At 40.5% G+C, this 18,151-nt stretch overlaps 1 protein-coding gene and 1 long non-coding RNA gene across 5 annotated transcripts; one reads left to right on the top strand and one right to left on the bottom strand.

The window, feature by feature from the left end:
• The first annotated feature begins 6 nt into the window (after positions 1 to 6).
• Positions 7 to 16,834, top strand: CUNH5orf30 (chromosome unknown C5orf30 homolog). Of its 4 annotated transcripts, none has more exons than XM_019532448.1 (3): positions 15 to 32; positions 5,806 to 5,868; positions 13,102 to 16,834. In XM_019532448.1, exon 3 carries the CDS (start codon positions 13,123 to 13,125, stop codon positions 13,744 to 13,746), a length of 624 nt encoding a protein of 207 aa, XP_019387993.1. In that variant the 5' UTR covers positions 15 to 32; positions 5,806 to 5,868; positions 13,102 to 13,122; the 3' UTR covers positions 13,747 to 16,834. The 4 variants fall into 4 exon arrangements, with proteins under 4 accessions (XP_019387995.1, XP_019387993.1, XP_019387992.1 ...); XM_019532447.1 differs by lacking the exon at positions 15 to 32 and adding an exon at positions 830 to 982; XM_019532450.1 differs by lacking the exon at positions 5,806 to 5,868 and having other exon boundaries at positions 7 to 32.
• On the bottom strand, positions 6,345 to 11,594 carry LOC109308151. Its single transcript, XR_002100504.1, has 2 exons — positions 10,468 to 11,594; positions 6,345 to 8,775 (listed from the first exon to the last, which is right to left on the bottom strand). It is a non-coding gene; the product is annotated as an uncharacterized LOC109308151 (long non-coding RNA).
• Positions 16,835 to 18,151: the final 1,317 nt, after the last annotated feature.

Below are 18,151 nucleotides of genomic sequence, written 5' to 3' on the forward strand. Positions count from 1 at the left end.
CTGCCTGCCGGGCCCGGCGCCCTGGAGCGCAGGTGGGAGCCGCGGGGGCGCTGCCCGGGGGTGCACGTGCTGTGGGGCCTGCCCTGCTGGGGCCGGGGGTAGGCTCCTCAGCCCGCGAGGCTCCAAGCCGGGCACGGTCGCGTCCCGAGGCCTGGGCCCCCCGCCGGGCCCTGCTCCCCCACACCGCCGGTCCTGGGTGTCGGCTGCCTCCTCGCAGCGCCTGGAGACGAAGATTTCAGGCCCGAGGGAAAGCTGAGGCAGCTCTGAGAAATGTCCGAGTGCCTTCGGGGGGGGGACCTCGGGACCGAAAAGATCACCCCCCCGGCAAGTCAGCTTGTGCCCTCCGTGCGGCCCCCGGAAAAAAAGAAGGAAGTGCCCGGGAAGCCAGTGGTGGCACGCGGGCCCCCCAAGTCCGCAAGCACCAGTTGCGTAGCTTCATGGAAGAAACGGGGGTGCGAGTGTGTGTTGGGCTTTGACGAAGCAGGAGGGGGGCTGCCGTGGTCCCCTGCCTGGCCTGGGTGGGGCTGAGGTACTGTGGTCTTGTGTCACGGGTGTTGGTGGTAGTCGTGTTGGTCTAAGGATGTTGGCAAGGTTGTTTGGGCAAGTGCTGGCAAAAGTATGATTTTTCTAAATCTTTAGTTGGTCTCACAGATGTCAGGGTTATCCAAAGGACTCTGGTGTTGGTTTTTTTGCTAAGAGGTTAGATTATATTTGTATGGATGGTTTGGGTAAGGGATGGCCCTGCCTCCGGTAGGGATTGGCCTAAGTGCCCTCTGGAGGTCCCTTCCCAGTCCTACTTTTCTCCTGTTCTCCGATATCCCATTCGGGTGCAGCTTCCTCTGTGTCGTGTTCAAATGCCAAACCTGACCTCAGCCTACACGACTCGGTGTGGAAATACCTGTGTTGGTGTAGGTGGCTTACCTGAGCAGAGCTGAGTTTGGAGTTACCTTTCTGTTGACGTGTGGCTGCCCATGAATACAGCGTGAGTGTGCAATTCTCTGCTTGCTACGCAGGATTTACATAACCGAATATGGCAGCTTGTGAGCTGCCTTTGGCATGGCAGAGTAGAGCTGCTACTTTTTCTGCTTCTGCTTCATGTGTTGTTTACACCGTGATGGTGCCCACAGGCTCCAATAAGGATGCCGTGCGTGTTGTTTTGAGGACTTGGCAGTCATGCAAGAGTATTTAGCTGCAAGTTGCTGTTGTTTATTACTTGTGCATGGGTTTCTATTTATATGTGGTTGTGTCTGTGCAGTGTGTGAGCGGGTGCACTTAATGCTCTTGATATAATGTTACATTTTTTTTATGTGTGTGTTCACTTGTATGGCCCCACCCTAAACGGAGGCTAGTATCACTGTATAGATTTATGTAGCCACTTACCCTAATGGATTCATGGCTTTGGCTGCAGTTGTCAGATGTTTCCAATTCCTATCTGTACTTGGCATGGTAGAGGGAAGCAGATTAATGTATCATGATAAGGATGATCATGGACTTTTGACAGTGGTTGAATGTCTCCTCCTCTGCCATGAGCTGAATGCAGTGAGACTTGGGGCGGGGCGGGGGTGGGGGGAGTGTGTGTGTGTGTGTGTGTGTGTGTGTGTGTGAGAGAGTGTGTGTGCATGCATCCACGTGCGTACGACATCAGTAATCTGCCCCAGGATGGTGGGTTAATGAGTTACTAGCGAGTGAGCTGATGGGTACCTGACTCCATTCTTCAGGAGGGTAAGGAGAAAGATGCCCCCTCCTTTCTCAAGATACATAAATTTCTTATCCTCTTGGGATTTCTTACCATTTTCCAACGCCATAAAAGATGCTTCTCCCAATGTATTTGGATTGCACTGTGCTCACTTAACTCCTTTGCTGCCTTGTATTATGGTTTGGGTTGCCTTTTTGGTTTTTGCTTAAGCAAGAATGGTTATGAAGGTAAGGAGCATATTGGGTGGGGGTTTTTCAGTCATTTTGAGATGGAGGGAGGAAATGAAGCAACAGCTAGTTGATCAGTGAAATTAAATATTTGCATAACACTGCTGGCATCATGGCATGGCTCTCTTAATAATCCCTCCTCCTCCTTTGAGCAGCCATATGCTGGCTGCTTGGTCACCAGGTTTGAACAATCAAATGCTGACCCTCGTATGCAGGATAGAACACAAAATAGTTCAGTTTTCCGATGAAAAAACTAGAAATAAGTTGGAGGCAAGTTTATCTGTGTATGAACGTAGGCTTTGACTTTTGTTCTTCTGTTTCTCAAGCTCATGTTGTATTTGCTTAAATAAGTAAATATCACTTTTAATTTTCAGTGGTTTTAGTATATGGGAAAGGATAACATACCCACTGAATCCAAGTCAGTGTAGGCAGAGTTCCTTTGATATTGGAACAGAATGAATGACCCTGAACACTCACCCTGCTAACAAAGCATCAGATCCTTTGTGCATCCCCTTTACATTCCCATAAGAAGTTTTGAGGACCTATTTTATTGGTTAAATGTTGCTTTTTAACTGGCATGTCTTATTTGTGGCAAATGACTCATCTGGGATAATTTTGAGTAATAGGAAACTAGGTCTTAATTATTCATTTTCCATTTTGATTTGCAGTAGTATCCCTCTTGATTGGCTGCTCCCTGACATGGTGGTTGAGTACAGCATTGTATTTGGCTGGAGAACTAACCAGTCCTTTTTTAGCAAATATGGTGAAGGATTTTTTATTATTTTTTAGTTGTTAAAATTGATAAATAAAGCAAGAAATTTGCACTAATATTTAAAGGAATATGTAAATCTTCAGGAATAATTAGGCACGTTTGTTTTAATGTTTTCACATTTGTCAAACGGTTACACCATGTTTTTTTGAATAGCATGCAATATCCATGGAAAAATTATGAAGAAAGGATTTAATTATTTTCTTTGTTTCCCCAAGGTATAATTAAAATATGAATGACCACCTCTCTCCCACCAGTCTTCCTTCACTCTTTGTGATGACTGCTAATTTAGTCTAATCATACAAAGTGAATTGGCTCAAAACTCCTTTGAAATTCCATCTGTATATGTGTGTTCAATCATCATACCACTCTAGTCCACCAACCGTCACATCTACAGAATGAGCTTGTCACTTGGTGCCAATTCTGATTCCTTTGCTACTCATTTGTGATTCTCTTCACCTTTTAATGCATGCTTCCCTGGCCACCCTGATCTGCTTAGTGTGCCTTGTTAAAGTTTACCCTTGACAATGCACAGTATGTTAACTAGTTTGTTTCTTTTTGTTGGAGCTTGTTTGCTTGCTGTTGGCTTGAATTTCACTTCCTTGCCAAGCAATTCGTTCTTTCTTTCATAGTGTTTTTATCTGAATCTTTAGCTGATTTTTAGTTGACCTGTGGATTTAATCATTTAATGGGAGCTTTCCTGTTTGTTTCCTTAAATGGCTTTAGTTCTTCACCTACAACTACACTGTGTCTTGTCTTTGAGAGTCGTTGTCATTCTTGAATCAGGTTGGTTTGAGACTAGTGCTTTGCAGCTTCTAATAAAAATTCTTCCAGCTGCATCATGAAGCCAGCTCCATCCTTTGATTTTTTTCACCCAGCCATCTGGGACTTTGCTGTCAGGACATCCCCCTCCTTCAGACTTGTTCATCCTCACTAGTCTTCTGCATTATGCCATACTGCCTTATGTGTACTTCCAGTCTTTTGTGCCTTTCTTTGGAAAGTTTCCTATTGTTTTATTTCTGCCTAATCTGAATATCTCTCTTGTGAGGTAAGTTTTTCTTCTGAAATCTTCTTTTTCTTCAGATGCTTTCTCAGTCTCTGTTCAGAACAGTTGTTGAAATCTGTACCTTGAATATCTTTATTGAGAAATAACTGGAATGAGTTAGTTTAAGAATGTGTGTGATTTATTGGTATTTTCATGAGCTTTTTCATTCAAGTTGGTAGTCCTGGGCTTTTTTTATTCCTCTACCCCCACCTCCTGAGGGTTTAAGATGTATGCAAGACAAGAGATGTCTAACAATTATAGATCCCATCTGCTCTTGGATACTTCATGTTGATCCTTCGGGAATAACTTTTTTCAACAATAAGACTCTTAATCCTATAACCTCTCTCGTGGTCACAGGCAGGCGTGTCTGTAGAGTTCATAAGATAAACTTCCTTCTTCTCCTAACCTGCAGCGTGACCCACTCAGAAAGGGATATTTTCCTTGAGGGATGATCCTGCAATATTAGGGTGAGCTGCATTCTGAGGCATTTTCTCTGTCATCTTTGCACTGAAATGCAGCAAAATTACTAATGGCAGTATTAGTCTGCCCAAATTTTGTGTAATGATATAAAATGATGGAAAACATTACTGGTAACTTAAAGTCTACATTGATATCATCTTGTGACATTTTAATTATGACTCTGCTTCTGAATACTATTTTCAGCCCCTGAATCACAACTTGCTTACTACAGCCTGACTTAGTTGCATACTGTGAAAGTATTTACTCTGCACTTTGCCAGCAGCTGTCCTTGTTCAGTAGTCATCCTTGAATTTTAAATAGGGCACTACAACAGAAATTAATTTGAGACTAAGAACTTACTGCATTTATTCCAAAGGTGAGGAGAAATTTGAAGTTTCAGGCTTAGCTATAAGACCTATAATCAGCCTTTTCACAGATGTAAGGAAGGTGCAAAGGAATGACATAAACCCTTACTTTGGGACAACTTACTTTAAAGTAGAATTACCTCTGGAAAGATGATAATACTATACAGGGGGTGTGTCTACACATTCATTAATGAGCTTTTGGTACTTCACATTAAATTTAGTACCTCCATTTTGAGGTTCTAGAAAAATTCGCATTAGCCTATTTTAATATGTATTAGTGAAAGTACAATTTTTTGTGACACTTTAATACACATTAGAATAGGCTAAAGTGCACATGTAGATGTGCCCAGGTATAACTTAAGCAAGTATAAAATATAAGTGTTGTGTCTCTGCTGTTATCCCAGGACAACAGTTTGCTGTACCCCAGAGGTGGCCAGCCTGTGGCATGTATGCCAGAAGTGGCATGGAGGGACAGCACAGCAGAAGGTAGGGCAGGGAACAGAAAGCCTGGACAGCAGATAGGCAAAGAACACAGGGAAGGAAGCAGAAAGCAGAACAACAGATGTGGTATGGGAAAGGCGATTGTAGTGGCAATAGTGAAGGGAATTGGGTTAATTTGTGGCACGCTGCCAAAAAAAGTTGGCCCCTACTGTTCCCCTTCCACTTATTCGTGAGGTGCTGTAATAGTACCCGCTGTGAGCACATAGCAGATGGAGATAACATTTGTACAGATGTACCCAGTCTCTTGGTTTAGTTTGGCGTTCCATACTTGTTGGTTAGCAGTTTCCCTGAATATGCTATTGGATACTTTGCCATGCTAGGTTAATAACTTTTAGGCTCTTGCTATGTTACATATATTACATATTTAACTGGTTAATAGCACAATGAATTTAGATTGGCCACACATGCAAAGTAATTATCACACAATTAACTGGTTAATCACACAATAAATTTAGGCCAGCCATATGTACAAAGTAGTTATCACACAATAAAAATGACTATCTAGCTATAAAAAAGAGCCAACCAGCTATATACAGTTAGTGCTTGAAAATGTGCAACAGCTCGATATATGGTTTCTGTCCAGCTTTAATTTGAACATGTAGCAGGACCCTTACTGTCTATCAGCTTCATTGTATGCTGAAACAGAATTCTTCCCTTAATTGTATTTTGTTTGATTTCAGTTCTGTTTTTGAGAGAGGATTTAGAATCAACAAGGAAAATTGATATGCTTGTTTCTCTCCAAGATCCTCTGAATTTGTGCAGTGATATTGTGGTCTGATCTTGGGTGAACTATTTTTATCTTTTAGGTAGATGTCCTGGCTATATGGTAGATTGCTTTTTTTAACTCAGTGATTGGAATAATCCTTTCAGGTTTAAAAAAAAAAAAGTATAAGGATATAATATCACAGGTGTTTTCGTGCTAACAAAAGATGGAATTTCCATATCTCCTCTCCTCTATTGTATACATTTGAACAACTATTGCAAAGAGCATAAACTTGGCTTTATTTTCTCATATAACAAACATATGAACTAACTACTTCCTTGACAAGATGACAGTGTTTTACAGCAGATGCAAAATATGTTTTGTCTACTTATTCCTTCACTTGTCACAACTCTCTTAATATATATAAAACATTATCAAATGAGTATATTTCCCCCCTAGATTTCAGTGGAAATAAAGTTAATGTAGAAAATGTTTATATAATAAAATGCATGACATCCTTCTATGACTAAATTAGCACAGTGCAGTGCAAATATAAATTCCTTTTTTTTCAGGATGCACTTGTTATGCATACTAAAGTGAAATCATGAATTCATCACTGCAAATTGTTACTGCTTTTTTTTCTGTTTAATTTCTTTATCTGATGCAATTGACCCTTTAGCACTAAATCTTGTTTTGAACAAAAAGCCTATGGGGACTCAGCCAAATTGAAGAGACTTCCTGGGTTAGCTTTTGAATGAATCGAGCACTGACTACAGTACCTTCATTGCATCATTCCCTTTCAGCCGTATTTAGTTCCAGGTAAAGAATGGTATCAATCAGATATCCTGGTCCTTACACAAGCACTCTTGACCAGCTGTGAGACAGGTCTTTGGAAAGCAACAATATGTTAAATTAAATAGTTTTATTATTTTTGGGAATCAAATAAATGGGCTGCGTCCAAGTATACCTTTAAAGATCTGTTTGAGGCCTGGAGCAAAATAATCTATCATTAATTGCAAAAAAATTAAACAATCTGAAAAGAACTGGTGAAGACATTGTTGATTTTATTTCAAGTTCTGGCTAAGAAGTACTCTTTCTAATGCTGCTGATTTGGGAGGACTGAAAATTGTGTGGGCTTTTTACAAAGATAAGAAAAATCTTTCCAGATCTTTGTTTTGTTCAACTCATAGTAAAACCAAACAAGCAAAAAAAACAAACAAACCCTAAAGTATTTTATTAAAGACATATTGAGTATGGGTTTGTCCCCAGAAAATTAAGCAGCAGTTCACAGGCAAACCATGCATCTAACAAAGCAAGTGATTTGTTATTTAACCATTTTTTAAAAAAAATCAGAACTGGCACCAATTGGAGCAAGTAACTAGGGACTGGTCCTGGGTTCTCTTCCTACGAATTGTTGCTGAATTACTCTGTGTGTTTTTGGTCTGTCGCTAATCTGTAATGTAGCTTTGTTTGCTCGTTTGTAAAACTGGTCTTGTAAAGTGGCATTTGGCAGTTTTGTTAAAAGTTTTGAGACCATCAGATGAAAGGTGCTATATCTGGTATGAAGTACTATTTATATTTCAAGTATTAAACACATTGCAGACCTTAAAAGCACTCACCCAGAACTTTAGCAATGTTAGTTATTGGTACACATTTTAGTTAGGTAGCTAACAATGAAGATCTCCATCCAGACTTGCATGTTTCTTGTTCTCTTTTATATCTATGAAGCCTATTTTCTGCTGAGCAGTTAGTTTATTCTCAGATCTTAAAAGATGACATGGATTCTTAAACTTACATAAGTGACTTTTACACTGGAGAGGATGTATGCATATATTGACTTAACATAAATCCAGGTGTTCACGATCTTGAAAACTGAGCCCTAGTATGTAATGCTACTCTTATCCCTTTTACTCTAGTCAATACAGGTAAACTTGGAGAGTAACTAGCTAATGGCATATAACCCCACAAGATGTCTGAAATCACCTACCTTGAAAGCTTTAGGGGAAGCTTGCCTGTGTTGCTAGGTATTGTGATGGGGAGTCAGATCTGAACGTATTGGAAACACTAATGATTTTCTCTTTGAAACACTCCTGCTGAGAGAGGGAAGTATTATCCTTGACTTTGACAGGAAAGGGAAAGAATTGAACATGCATGCTGTATCCTGGATCTCGGGCCACAGATGGGCATTCGTTTCTACTGGTAGATAAAGTTTGGAAGCAGGAGCCTGCCTGCCTTCCACCCCTTTGACTGGAGAACTACACAGGCAACCTCTCTCTAGACAGTGGCACTATAGATAGGGTGACCATACATCCCAGTTTGACCAGGACAGTGCTAGTTTTTGTAGGCCACCCCAGCATCCTGGCCAGTTGATGAAAAACTAAACAAAAGTACCGGATTAATGCCATCTCCCTGCACTACCTGGGCCAGCTCCTTCTGGCTGGGCACCGCTCTTCCTGCCTGGGACAGGAATCAGCTGGTTTGGGTTAGTGCCGTGGATTTCCTTAAAAATATGATCACCCTAACTACAGAGGGCTGCTCAAGGGCCACTTCCACCCTTAGGAAAGCCCATTATTTGACAGCCTGTCCTCTCCTTTACTTGAGGGAGGGGGTTTTCTCCCCACTTCCCCCAGCTTTTAAAGCCCTGCATATGCAGCCTATGCAGGCTGCACTCTGGGATGACTTAAAGCCAGAGGTGGGGGGAAGTGGGGGGCAGGGACAGCCTCCCTTATTGCAGTTCCCTGCTTCCCAGTTTTTAAATTGTCATGTGTGTCACCCACCTGGGTGTTGTATGTGGCATTTAAAGCCCATGAAGCTGGGTACCAGGGTGGGAAGAGCTTTCATGGGCCTGGTTCCCAGCCTTGTTGGTTTTGAAATCACCACCCACACTGACTATCTGTACAGCTTTTAAAGCCCATGGGGTGGGGAACCAGGGCCAGTTCCTGGTTCTACAGGCTTTAAATGCTGTCTGGATGGGCAGGTAGTTTTTAAAGTTGATAGGGTCAGGAACTGGCTTTAGTTCCTGGCCCTGCAGGCCAGTTGGGGAGTGTGAGCAGCATTTAAGGCCCATGGGATCTAGTGTAGGGAAAGCTTCCCTGGCTCCAGTTCTTGGGCTTTGAAGTAGCTACCTGTGCCTCCTAGCTAGGAGGCAGGGTTGGCTTTTAAAACCCTTTCCTTGCATGAAGCAGAGGACAGGGATCAGCAAACTTCTCACATACTTCCCAGACTGGGAAACCCAGTTGTGGTGGCAGGTGAGGGTTGGCCCTCTTGTTCTACTCCCCTCCTGGTCCAGTCTGGGAGGAGGAATGGTGCATCAGAGCAATTCTCTTTGCCTGCTCCGTAGGCCATGGCTCTGCTGCTCTATTCCTGTTCTGGACTAGGTGGAGAGGGGAGTAGGTTTTCATTCTTGTGAGTTTCTCTCACAGGAGAGATCTAGGTTGACACCTGGAAGATCTAGAGGGCACATTTTTCTCCTGGGAGAAATTGAATGAATGCCTGTACGCTCATACCTTTTATTGGTAGAGCAGCAATTCCCCCAGTAGAAACAACACCTGTACGTGGCCACAACCATGGGTCTTAACAGCTAGCAATTATTTCCCCTTTAAGCTTTGTGCACTATTCCATTTAACTTGAATCTGCTGACTGTACTCTTGATACTACCCCTCCCTTTCAAATGTGTTCCCAGATACTCAGTTTATTAGGATCCTTTATTACATTGATGGGCAGAAACACTCATTCTTTTGCATTATTGTTATGTTTGCAATGCTGGTGACTTGAGCTTTTCTTGTCTGCGCTCTTGGGAGGTTGCATGGCCCTGGGGAGAGTTCAGCATTCCCCCAGAGACCATCCTTGTCCCTGCCCTTCCCCCAACACATTAGAGACTCTGGGAAGCCCATCTGGTTCTCCCCTGGATACATCACAGTTTGGACTGATGTAAATTAGTGCTGAGTAATATCTTTTCTGTTTGTTTTCCAGCTACCAAAGTTTTTAAGCTCAACATACAATGCTTCTTTTCAGTTCTCTAGAGGAAAAAAACCCCCTGTTTTTGTCTCTGATTTATGTCACTATGTAATAAGCAAGTTGGAAAGAAATCTGAAATAGTGAATCTTCTTCTTTTTTGGCACCATGTGCATCTCTTGTTAACAAAAGAAAAGGCTGAAGCTTTCTATAAAAATTTTTTTTAAAAGACTTCTAAGTAGAATTTTGCAGGGGGTGGGGGGTGGTAAAACATGAAAGTTAAAAATCTGGAACTGCCTGAATTTACCTGATTGGAAGCTCAAGTGCCAGGGTTTTTCATTCGGCCCCTTCAGGAACATTGGTCTCAATATTGTGAAAATGTATCATTTTTAGAAGGATGAATATCTTTAAGTACAATAGGCCTGCACAGATTCTTGAAGGTGTTGAAATGGGAAACACCAGTCACTTTCGTTATTATGAATGCATGGATTAACTCTGTAACCACATGAGACTTAAATATGCCTAAAACATGGTATACTTTTTTTTTTGCATAGGTTTTTATTTATGTATTTATTTTGAGCAAGAACTGTCAGCGTTTATGTCCATGGAAATTGCTGTTATTTTTTGCCAAGTTTTAAGTCAGTTTACCAGGAAGTATTTCAAATTGGGTTTTGTGCAAAATTGGTCAGCATATCTGTGAAATAGCATATTTATGTCTGCACAGAATTGGTAGAAATGGATCTTGAACAGAGTCAATATAATAGATACTTCTTGGCAAGAAGTTTTTTTTGGGAACCGCACCTGATGTCTGAAAGCTTGTCTAACAGCTGTCCAAACTATATAGTTGGGCCAGTACAAGTTACCCAAAAAGCCTTGCCTCGGCTGTGGACCATCACGGCTACATAAATTTTCCGCCCCTACTATAGTTTGGGATTAAAGGAAGGTTTAGTACTTTTTCCTCTTCATAACTACAAGTTTACCAAAGCTTAGTTTCCATCACCCACTGTTGTCAATATAAGACTGAGGCCACAGGCTGAGTCTGAGCTTAAAATGGCCTTTATTTTTCTACAGCTAATGCAGGAAGAAATGTTGGTTGTCTTTTTAAAAGATTGCAGTTGCCTCCCAACTAGTATCACTAGGGAAGGCAGCCTTGAAGTGAGGTTGGCAGAAGCCTCCGATGTCTTCTGAAAATAGATGGAGTCATTATTGGAAGAGAGATAGGAAAGTCTAAGGGGAGCAAGGGATGCTGAGGGAGGGCAGGCGTATGCATGCACACAGCAATGTGGGAAAAATTGAATGCAGGATGTCTGCAGGGAATCGGAAGGGCAGGAGACAGATGTGTGCATCTGAGGGAAGGAGGAGGAGCGGGAGACAAGGGTTAGGAAGGGTTAGTATGGGAACAGATTTAAGACATGAGTCTATGGGAGTCTCCTTTGTGATGAGACATGGGAGTGAAAGAGCCATTGGTTGTCATTCAGCCATTGTTAACCTTGACAGTGAAGGAGACCTCTGGATTTGGAAGTATTATGACATACGCCACTTAAACATTTGAAACCGTAACAAACACTTAAAAGTTGTTAGGGTTTCTGCATATACCATGCCTAACAGTGTATGCCCTCTGCTCTTCCATTATAGGCACCCACCTAAACATTGCCAGCTTAAATGCACAATTCTGCACTTGAAAGGTGCCAGCTTTCTAGGATCAACTTTGTCAAACTGTCCCCTTCAAAAAAATGAAACTCTAGTAAAATCTCTATTTATCCAGTACTTTACCAACTGGAATACTCTAACTGGAGTTTCTACCTGGCCGGATATTGGGGGAGGGGGAGGAAGCTTGCATGCAGTGGCGGCGGCTGCCACCCACCACCCTGTGCTGCCCCCCTCTCCTCCCTTCCCCTCCCCCCTCTCGCATTATCTGAAAACAGTGCTGGGTTATTTCAGCTAACTTATCCCCAGGATGCCAGATAACAGAGATTTTACTGTACTTCACCAAATGTCCACAACAAATATTACCATATTTTCTCACATATGACAAACATCTTTTTCATCACATTAGTTCCCCAAAATTGGGATGGGCTCATTAAATGGAGAAACTGATTTCCTGTCAGGAATGGAAGCACACTGCTTTGATTCTTATTCTACAGTGCAGCAGCTGTCACATTACTGTTCAGGCAGCTGAAGGAGTCAGTTGACTTAATGGCTTATGGTTCTTTCCAAAACCTAGGGAGACAAGGCTTTAGCAGCAGCTAAGGTTTGAACTTTAGTTAAATAGGAAAGGGAGGGTGGGTCATTTGAAGATTAGACTCTGACCCTGCTCCTTTGTGTAGCCATAACTCTAGGAAAAAAAATTCTTCATTCTGCCTTTCAAAAACAAGGTGCGTATTTTATTCAGTGGTGTGTTCTATGCAAGAAAAGTTGGTATTTGGGAAGCATTGAAAGTTGAAGAGTAATCTTAATGTATTTAAAAAGCGTTTCTTACAGAATTGTGCATGTTGGTTAATGAAAGCCAGAGCATTGTTACCTGTTGTGGATCTTTCCTTACAGCAGGGTGTTTCTTGTATGGTGGAGAATAAATCTTAATCCTAGGCTTGAGATATTTTGGGAGCCAAGTTCAGCAGCAGTTTGTTGCTGTTGCTTTGATTTGTGAATCGGTAAATTAAAATGATATGTGCTGGCGGTTCACTTGGTTAATATCATCGCACGGAATGGAGTAGAAAGGTTGCTTTTTTGAAAGCAGAAAGTTGTTAAGTCTTTCAAGTGGGGAAGTCAGAGAGACCTGTAAAGAAGCCTGTGCTAAACAGTTGGGAGGCATAATAGACAACTGTTCCTTTTTCATGTTCCAAGGAAACATGACCCAAAAGATCTATTCAGGTAGGCCAGTAGCAGCTGTGGGGTAAATGTTTTAAGCCTTGTTTACAAGGATTATTCTCCAATATTTTCCCATTCATAGTTGAGTACGTGTGGAAACCATTTTGGATCTCCTCAAAGGAAAGAAATTATATGGAGCTGAGATTTAAAATATTACAGGTTTGGGAAGTAGAAAGAGTACTCAGAAGTTGTCTGGTTCCATCTGACTCATTCACCAGTTAAAAGCTCTTTTTTGCTGCAAGATTTTTTTTTTTCTTTAGAGGCTTAACATTTTTGTGGTGCTGAAGGTTAAAAATGGCCAACTAATTCTGAAAGGTGAAAAATACTGCATTTTTGATGTCTCATTCTAAGGCAGGATATAGAATGAGAGAGAAGGCTGAATAAAGAGATACTACCTGCATTTTCTTTGTAAAGTAAATTTTAGAATACTCTGCTTTCTGACAGCCCTATTCATCTGATGTTTTCCAAAGTTGGTGTCTAATGTGTGTCTAATCCAACTCTGTTTTATTTATAGGAGAACAGAGTTGTATTTAAAATGGAAGTTGATATAAATGGAGAGTCCAGAACCACTGTATCTACCCTTCCCTTACCTGTTGCAGAGGTGAGTTCTACAGGCAGGGCAGAAGCAGAGAAACCTCGATGTTCCAGTACCCCATGCTCACCAATGCGACGAACTGTTTCAGGTTATCAGATCCTCCATATGGATTCTAACTATTTGGTTGGCTTCACAACTGGGGAGGAGCTCTTGAAATTAGCCCATAAGTGTACAGGAAATGAGGAAAATAAATCAGAATCTGGACCTACCTTGCGCTCCAAACAACTTGATTCAGGACTTCCCCGTTCATCCCGGTTGTACAAAACAAGAAGTAGATACTACCAGCCATATGAGATCCCAGCTGTAAATGGAAGGAGGAGACGACGGATGCCCAGCTCAGGGGATAAATGCACTAAGGCTTTACCATATGAACCCTACAAGGCACTTCATGGTCCTCTGCCTCTTTGTCTTCTGAAAGGTAAGAGGGCTTACTCTAAATCCCTGGACTACCTCAATTTAGACAAAATGAACATCAAGGAACCGGCTGACACAGAAGTGCTACAATACCAGCTCCAGCATCTGACCCTACGAGGGGACCGTATGTTTGCTAGAAACAACACATGAGCTACCATTTGGAAGTTAAAGCCAATTCCTGGTTATTTCTTTGTTGCTGCAAAACTCCACTGTTGTACTGTGTACATGACTGTCCACATCGTAGGTGGTTGTATCAGCTGAGTGTTACTGGAACGTAATTTATTTGAATAAAATTTTGACAAAAAATGTCTCAAGCATTTGGAGGAAACATTTTTTCAGAGCAAGCAACTTCTGAAGAAAATCTGACTGTAGTTGGTGGGCATTTCTTTGGGGACCCTTTTTAACAAAGAAACAGCTTTTTTGTACAGGTATATCTAATATTTATGGTGATTTGACACTCCAGGATTGGTGAGAAATGTCTGGTTGGTTATTGCTAAAATTTAACTTGCTACTGGAAATTGCTCTTGGATAAGCACTCAAGTTCTCCTTTTATTGCTCTGTGTATTTTACAATAAGATATGCATATGATTTGTTATACTATGGAAAAGAATGTGAACATGGCTGAATTGGACCATGTTACTTAAAAGAGTCCAGTTTAAACCTTTTGTAACTGGTTTTTGCACTGGAAAAAGAAGTCTCATTGAAAAAATAAACCTTTGTTCATTTGCTATTTAAAAATTGAACAATTATTTTTTAGTTTCCACATGGAACTACTTGCTTTTTCTTCTTTCCTTCTGTTTTTATAAACTTTGAGTAAGCCTTTGGAATATTAGGAAAATGAATCATTCTTGAAGTTTTTTTTTTTTTTTTTTTTTTTTTTAATTTGGATAGATGTAATTTCATTTTTACGTGTCTTTACATGTAAGCAAGGACCCACTTTAGATTCCAGAATATAGATTAGAATATCTTTATTAGTATGAATGAAATTTTTTATTTTTGTCATGATTTTTAGGATATATATTTAAAAATGGTAAGTGTTAAAACCACAACTTTTAGCACCGCTTTTTGAAATTACAGGTTTATTTGCAGCACTTTTATTGGAAATCCAGATGGCCATCTTAGCTTGAAGGTCAAAAAATGCTTCTTTACACTGCAGCCTTGAAGCACTGATCTTGGATTATCTAACAGACTATATTAAATGCACTGGTTTGATATTTTTTTTTTCCCTTCTTCCTTTAAGAAATTACATCCAAACATAATATCAAATGCAGTTTTGACAATTGCAGTCTGAAATATATTTGGAAAATATTAGCTTACCTTTGTAAAAGCATTATTGCTCTTTTCTTAAAGGTGCAGTTTCTTACTGAAACAGTATGCAGTCATGCTTGTTTTGGACAATGCATTCTTTAGAGGTTAAAGATATTAAAATAAGAGCCTTGTCTATGAAATAAAAAAAAAAAGATTTGAAGTTGGTCAGTCTTTTCTGGCACAATTCTGATTTTTCTTCAGAATGAATAGAAAGCACTAGTGCAGAGCATGTTGTGGAAAATGAAGAATGTCTTTTATTCTTTCACTTATTCCACAGTTGTAGTTGGCTACAGTAAAGAAGAGCCTGTGGATAGTGTGCATCTTGCTGGTTTGGTTAATTTTTTTTTTTTTTTTAGGCATAGTAGAAATCTTTACAGCTGATGTATATTTTAAAATAAACTGCACCTCTGTAAACTTATTGTATTGAAGAATGATCTCTAAGGTAAACTCTTCCTATATGGTCTTTACTTTGAGAAGCAGAGTACTGTCAGATGCCAAAGAGAGAAGGGTTTTACATTTAAGGATTAAACACCCCTATTTATTGATTTACCGTATGAAACTGTATTTCTGGCTACAAAATAAAAGGGTGATATAAACACATACTGTTGTGGAGTGCTTTGCTGTGTGGAAGAATGAGAGGGAAAAAAGTATATGCAACATTTGAAAAAAAACACTTAAGTTTTGGGCCCATGTAAAATATTTATAAGGTCTGATTTCTGAACATCCTATGTGCAATTTTAAGTACATGTTTATATATGCCACTACTGCAGTTCTCTAGCAGTGTGGACAGGAAAGTATGCACCTGGCTAAATGCCAGCAGGAAGAATGAAATGAGCACATGCGTTTGTTTGTTTTTATCATTTCGCTCATAAAAACAACAAATATTTGTGCTCATTCGTAGTAATGGTGTGTACCAGGTAAGTATGCAGTTGCACATGCCTTTGTACCTTCACAACTGAGTGCCAACATTTTGGAAATTGGGCCTCTGTTACACTCATTCAAGATTTCAAAGGCCTTAAGTAAAAATCTTAAGCCTGTGAAAACTGGGCTGTTTTTGCTTGTTTTATTCATTGTCTAGGAAAGAGGGCATAGTCTGTTTAAACTCCAAACATCTACTGAAATGCAATCTGAATAATGCTGAATTGTGAAAGTGAGATCCTTACAAGGTATTCTAAATGCAGAACATAAGCAAACATCTTGCATATATTTTTTGTAGATTAGTACATAAAAAAGAATCTTACCTGAGAGAATAAAGTATTGTGTATGGGTCTAGGAGGTTTGTTAAAAGTAGAGGCAAAAGGATAACAATATAATCTTTGCCTTGTGCAGGACCAGCAAAACAAAAAAAACAGGTTAGATGTAGAATATGAATGCACAACTAGCTTATTTGTATGTTGTGGCAGGCCTTAAACTTTTAAGTGGTTGTTCTACCTTTTGAAATCTACAGGAAGGACTGGCTTCACTCAAAGCACAGCTGAATGTTATTTATTCATGGAAGTGAATAGGACTTGTGTGCACATTTTGCCTATAACGTTATCTCAGCCACAGACCATCATCATCATAAAGAGGGTTCAAAATACAGCCCTACCCTTCATCAATAATCCTTTTGATCAAACTCTTGACCATAGAGGCAAAATAATTAGAAATATTTCTAAAGTGCTCAAAAGTTTAACTAAATAAATTGACCTGTGGTATGATGTCAAGTTTGCCCCTCTGGATTTTTTGACAGGCAGAGGATGCAGTCATGGATGCAGCCCATTAAAAGGTGGTTTAGCATGGATTTCAGTGGAATCAAGATTGCTTCCAGAGAGCTCCAAGGGTTTCCTTCTGAGTACCTCAAAAACAGATTGGGGAGGCAGAATTCCTGTGCAGACCCAACTGTTGCCTTGGGGCATACAAAAGGAGGCAGCCTCCTAAAAAAAAAAAAAAATGAAAGCATTAAAAGCTATTATGGTATTCTTGAAAGCCACCCTGAAGTGGAAAGCCAGTATCATATGTAAAGCATCGGTGCTAGGTATTTGAAAGGAACAAGCTTCCCAAAGGCCATATGCTTCAACCAAAAAATCCCTAATTCATGTTGCTGTACCGGCTTTTCTTTTCCACTGCATCATACCAGACTGCTTAGCTGTTTGGCCTGTGCCTGTCTTCCCTACATGTTGTTGAGCTATTGATCTCCATCAGTGAAACCAAACTTTGCTGTCCATTTGTCAAGCTTTAGGTCCTTGGCGTCCTTTCCCTTACTATCCTTATGGTATAAAAAACAATAAAGCCATCACACTATTCTCTTTCAAATAACTCCTTAAATCCTACCTTTGCTAAAGCAGGTGGTGTTTTGTAGACAATGGACATGGTATGGTGTCCTTATAAAAAACAAAAAAAACCCAAAAAACTGCTTGACTCCTACTTTGTGATCCTCACATTCTCTGTCCATTTTTTGCATAGAGAATCAAGTAGGGAGGATGTTTTTTACTGTGTGTGTACTGTAGATGTTAATGTTTTGACAGGTTGATGGAGAACATACAAAGTATTACACCTTACATTCTGTATGCATGATTTTAGTATTTCATCATGGATGTAGAAACTAAAGGGAGAAGAGCTACGATTTTTAAGAAAATGACTAGAGATTATCTGGGAGACTAGATACCTGCAAGCAGTAGTATCAAAAACCTTAGTCATATTGGACAAGAGACCACACAGCTGGAGAAATATGAACTGACAAAAACCAGTCAGCATCAGCCAAGTTTACCATGTCAGATTACTGCTGAGAACATAGTAACCTCATAAATCTGGCGTGCTCAGGACAGAGCACCTGCTGGAAATTTGAAAACATCGGATTTTTTAAACCAGCGCGGTGGCCAGTCATGAGGTGGGTAGCAGCAGCTGGTCCCAGAGCAGTGGCAACTGGCAGTATGCAAAGGGGCAGTGTGGGGTGGTGAATGGTGGCAGCAGCCTTCATGTGCAAGCTTCCCTCTCCGCATCTGGCAGGGTGGGGGGAAGCGGTGGCCGGTCCCGGAGCGGCAAGGAAAACTGCTGGATTTTTGCTGATTATGGATTTTTGATACCTGGATTTATGAGGTTATATTGTAGCATAAATCTGTGGATTATAAAAAATTTAATTGGGTTTCAAAATGTGTTTTCATCCAGTGAGAAGCAAGAGATTGCAGCTTACCCTTGGACTCCATAAATGCATGATAGATTGAACAAGCAGCATTAAGAAGTGCTAAAAGTAGAAGGGAAACATAAGAGA

Source organism: Crocodylus porosus, unplaced genomic scaffold, assembly GCF_001723895.1.
Source record: "Crocodylus porosus isolate Cpor-Errol unplaced genomic scaffold, CroPor_comp1, whole genome shotgun sequence".
Lineage (NCBI taxonomy): Eukaryota > Metazoa > Chordata > Crocodylia > Crocodylidae > Crocodylus > Crocodylus porosus.

Bases quoted from the DNA above. Each gene is read 5' to 3' on its own strand.
- CUNH5orf30 (XM_019532450.1), top strand. From the start codon at position 13,123: ATGGAAGTTGATATAAATGGAGAGTCCAGAACCACTGTATCTACCCTT.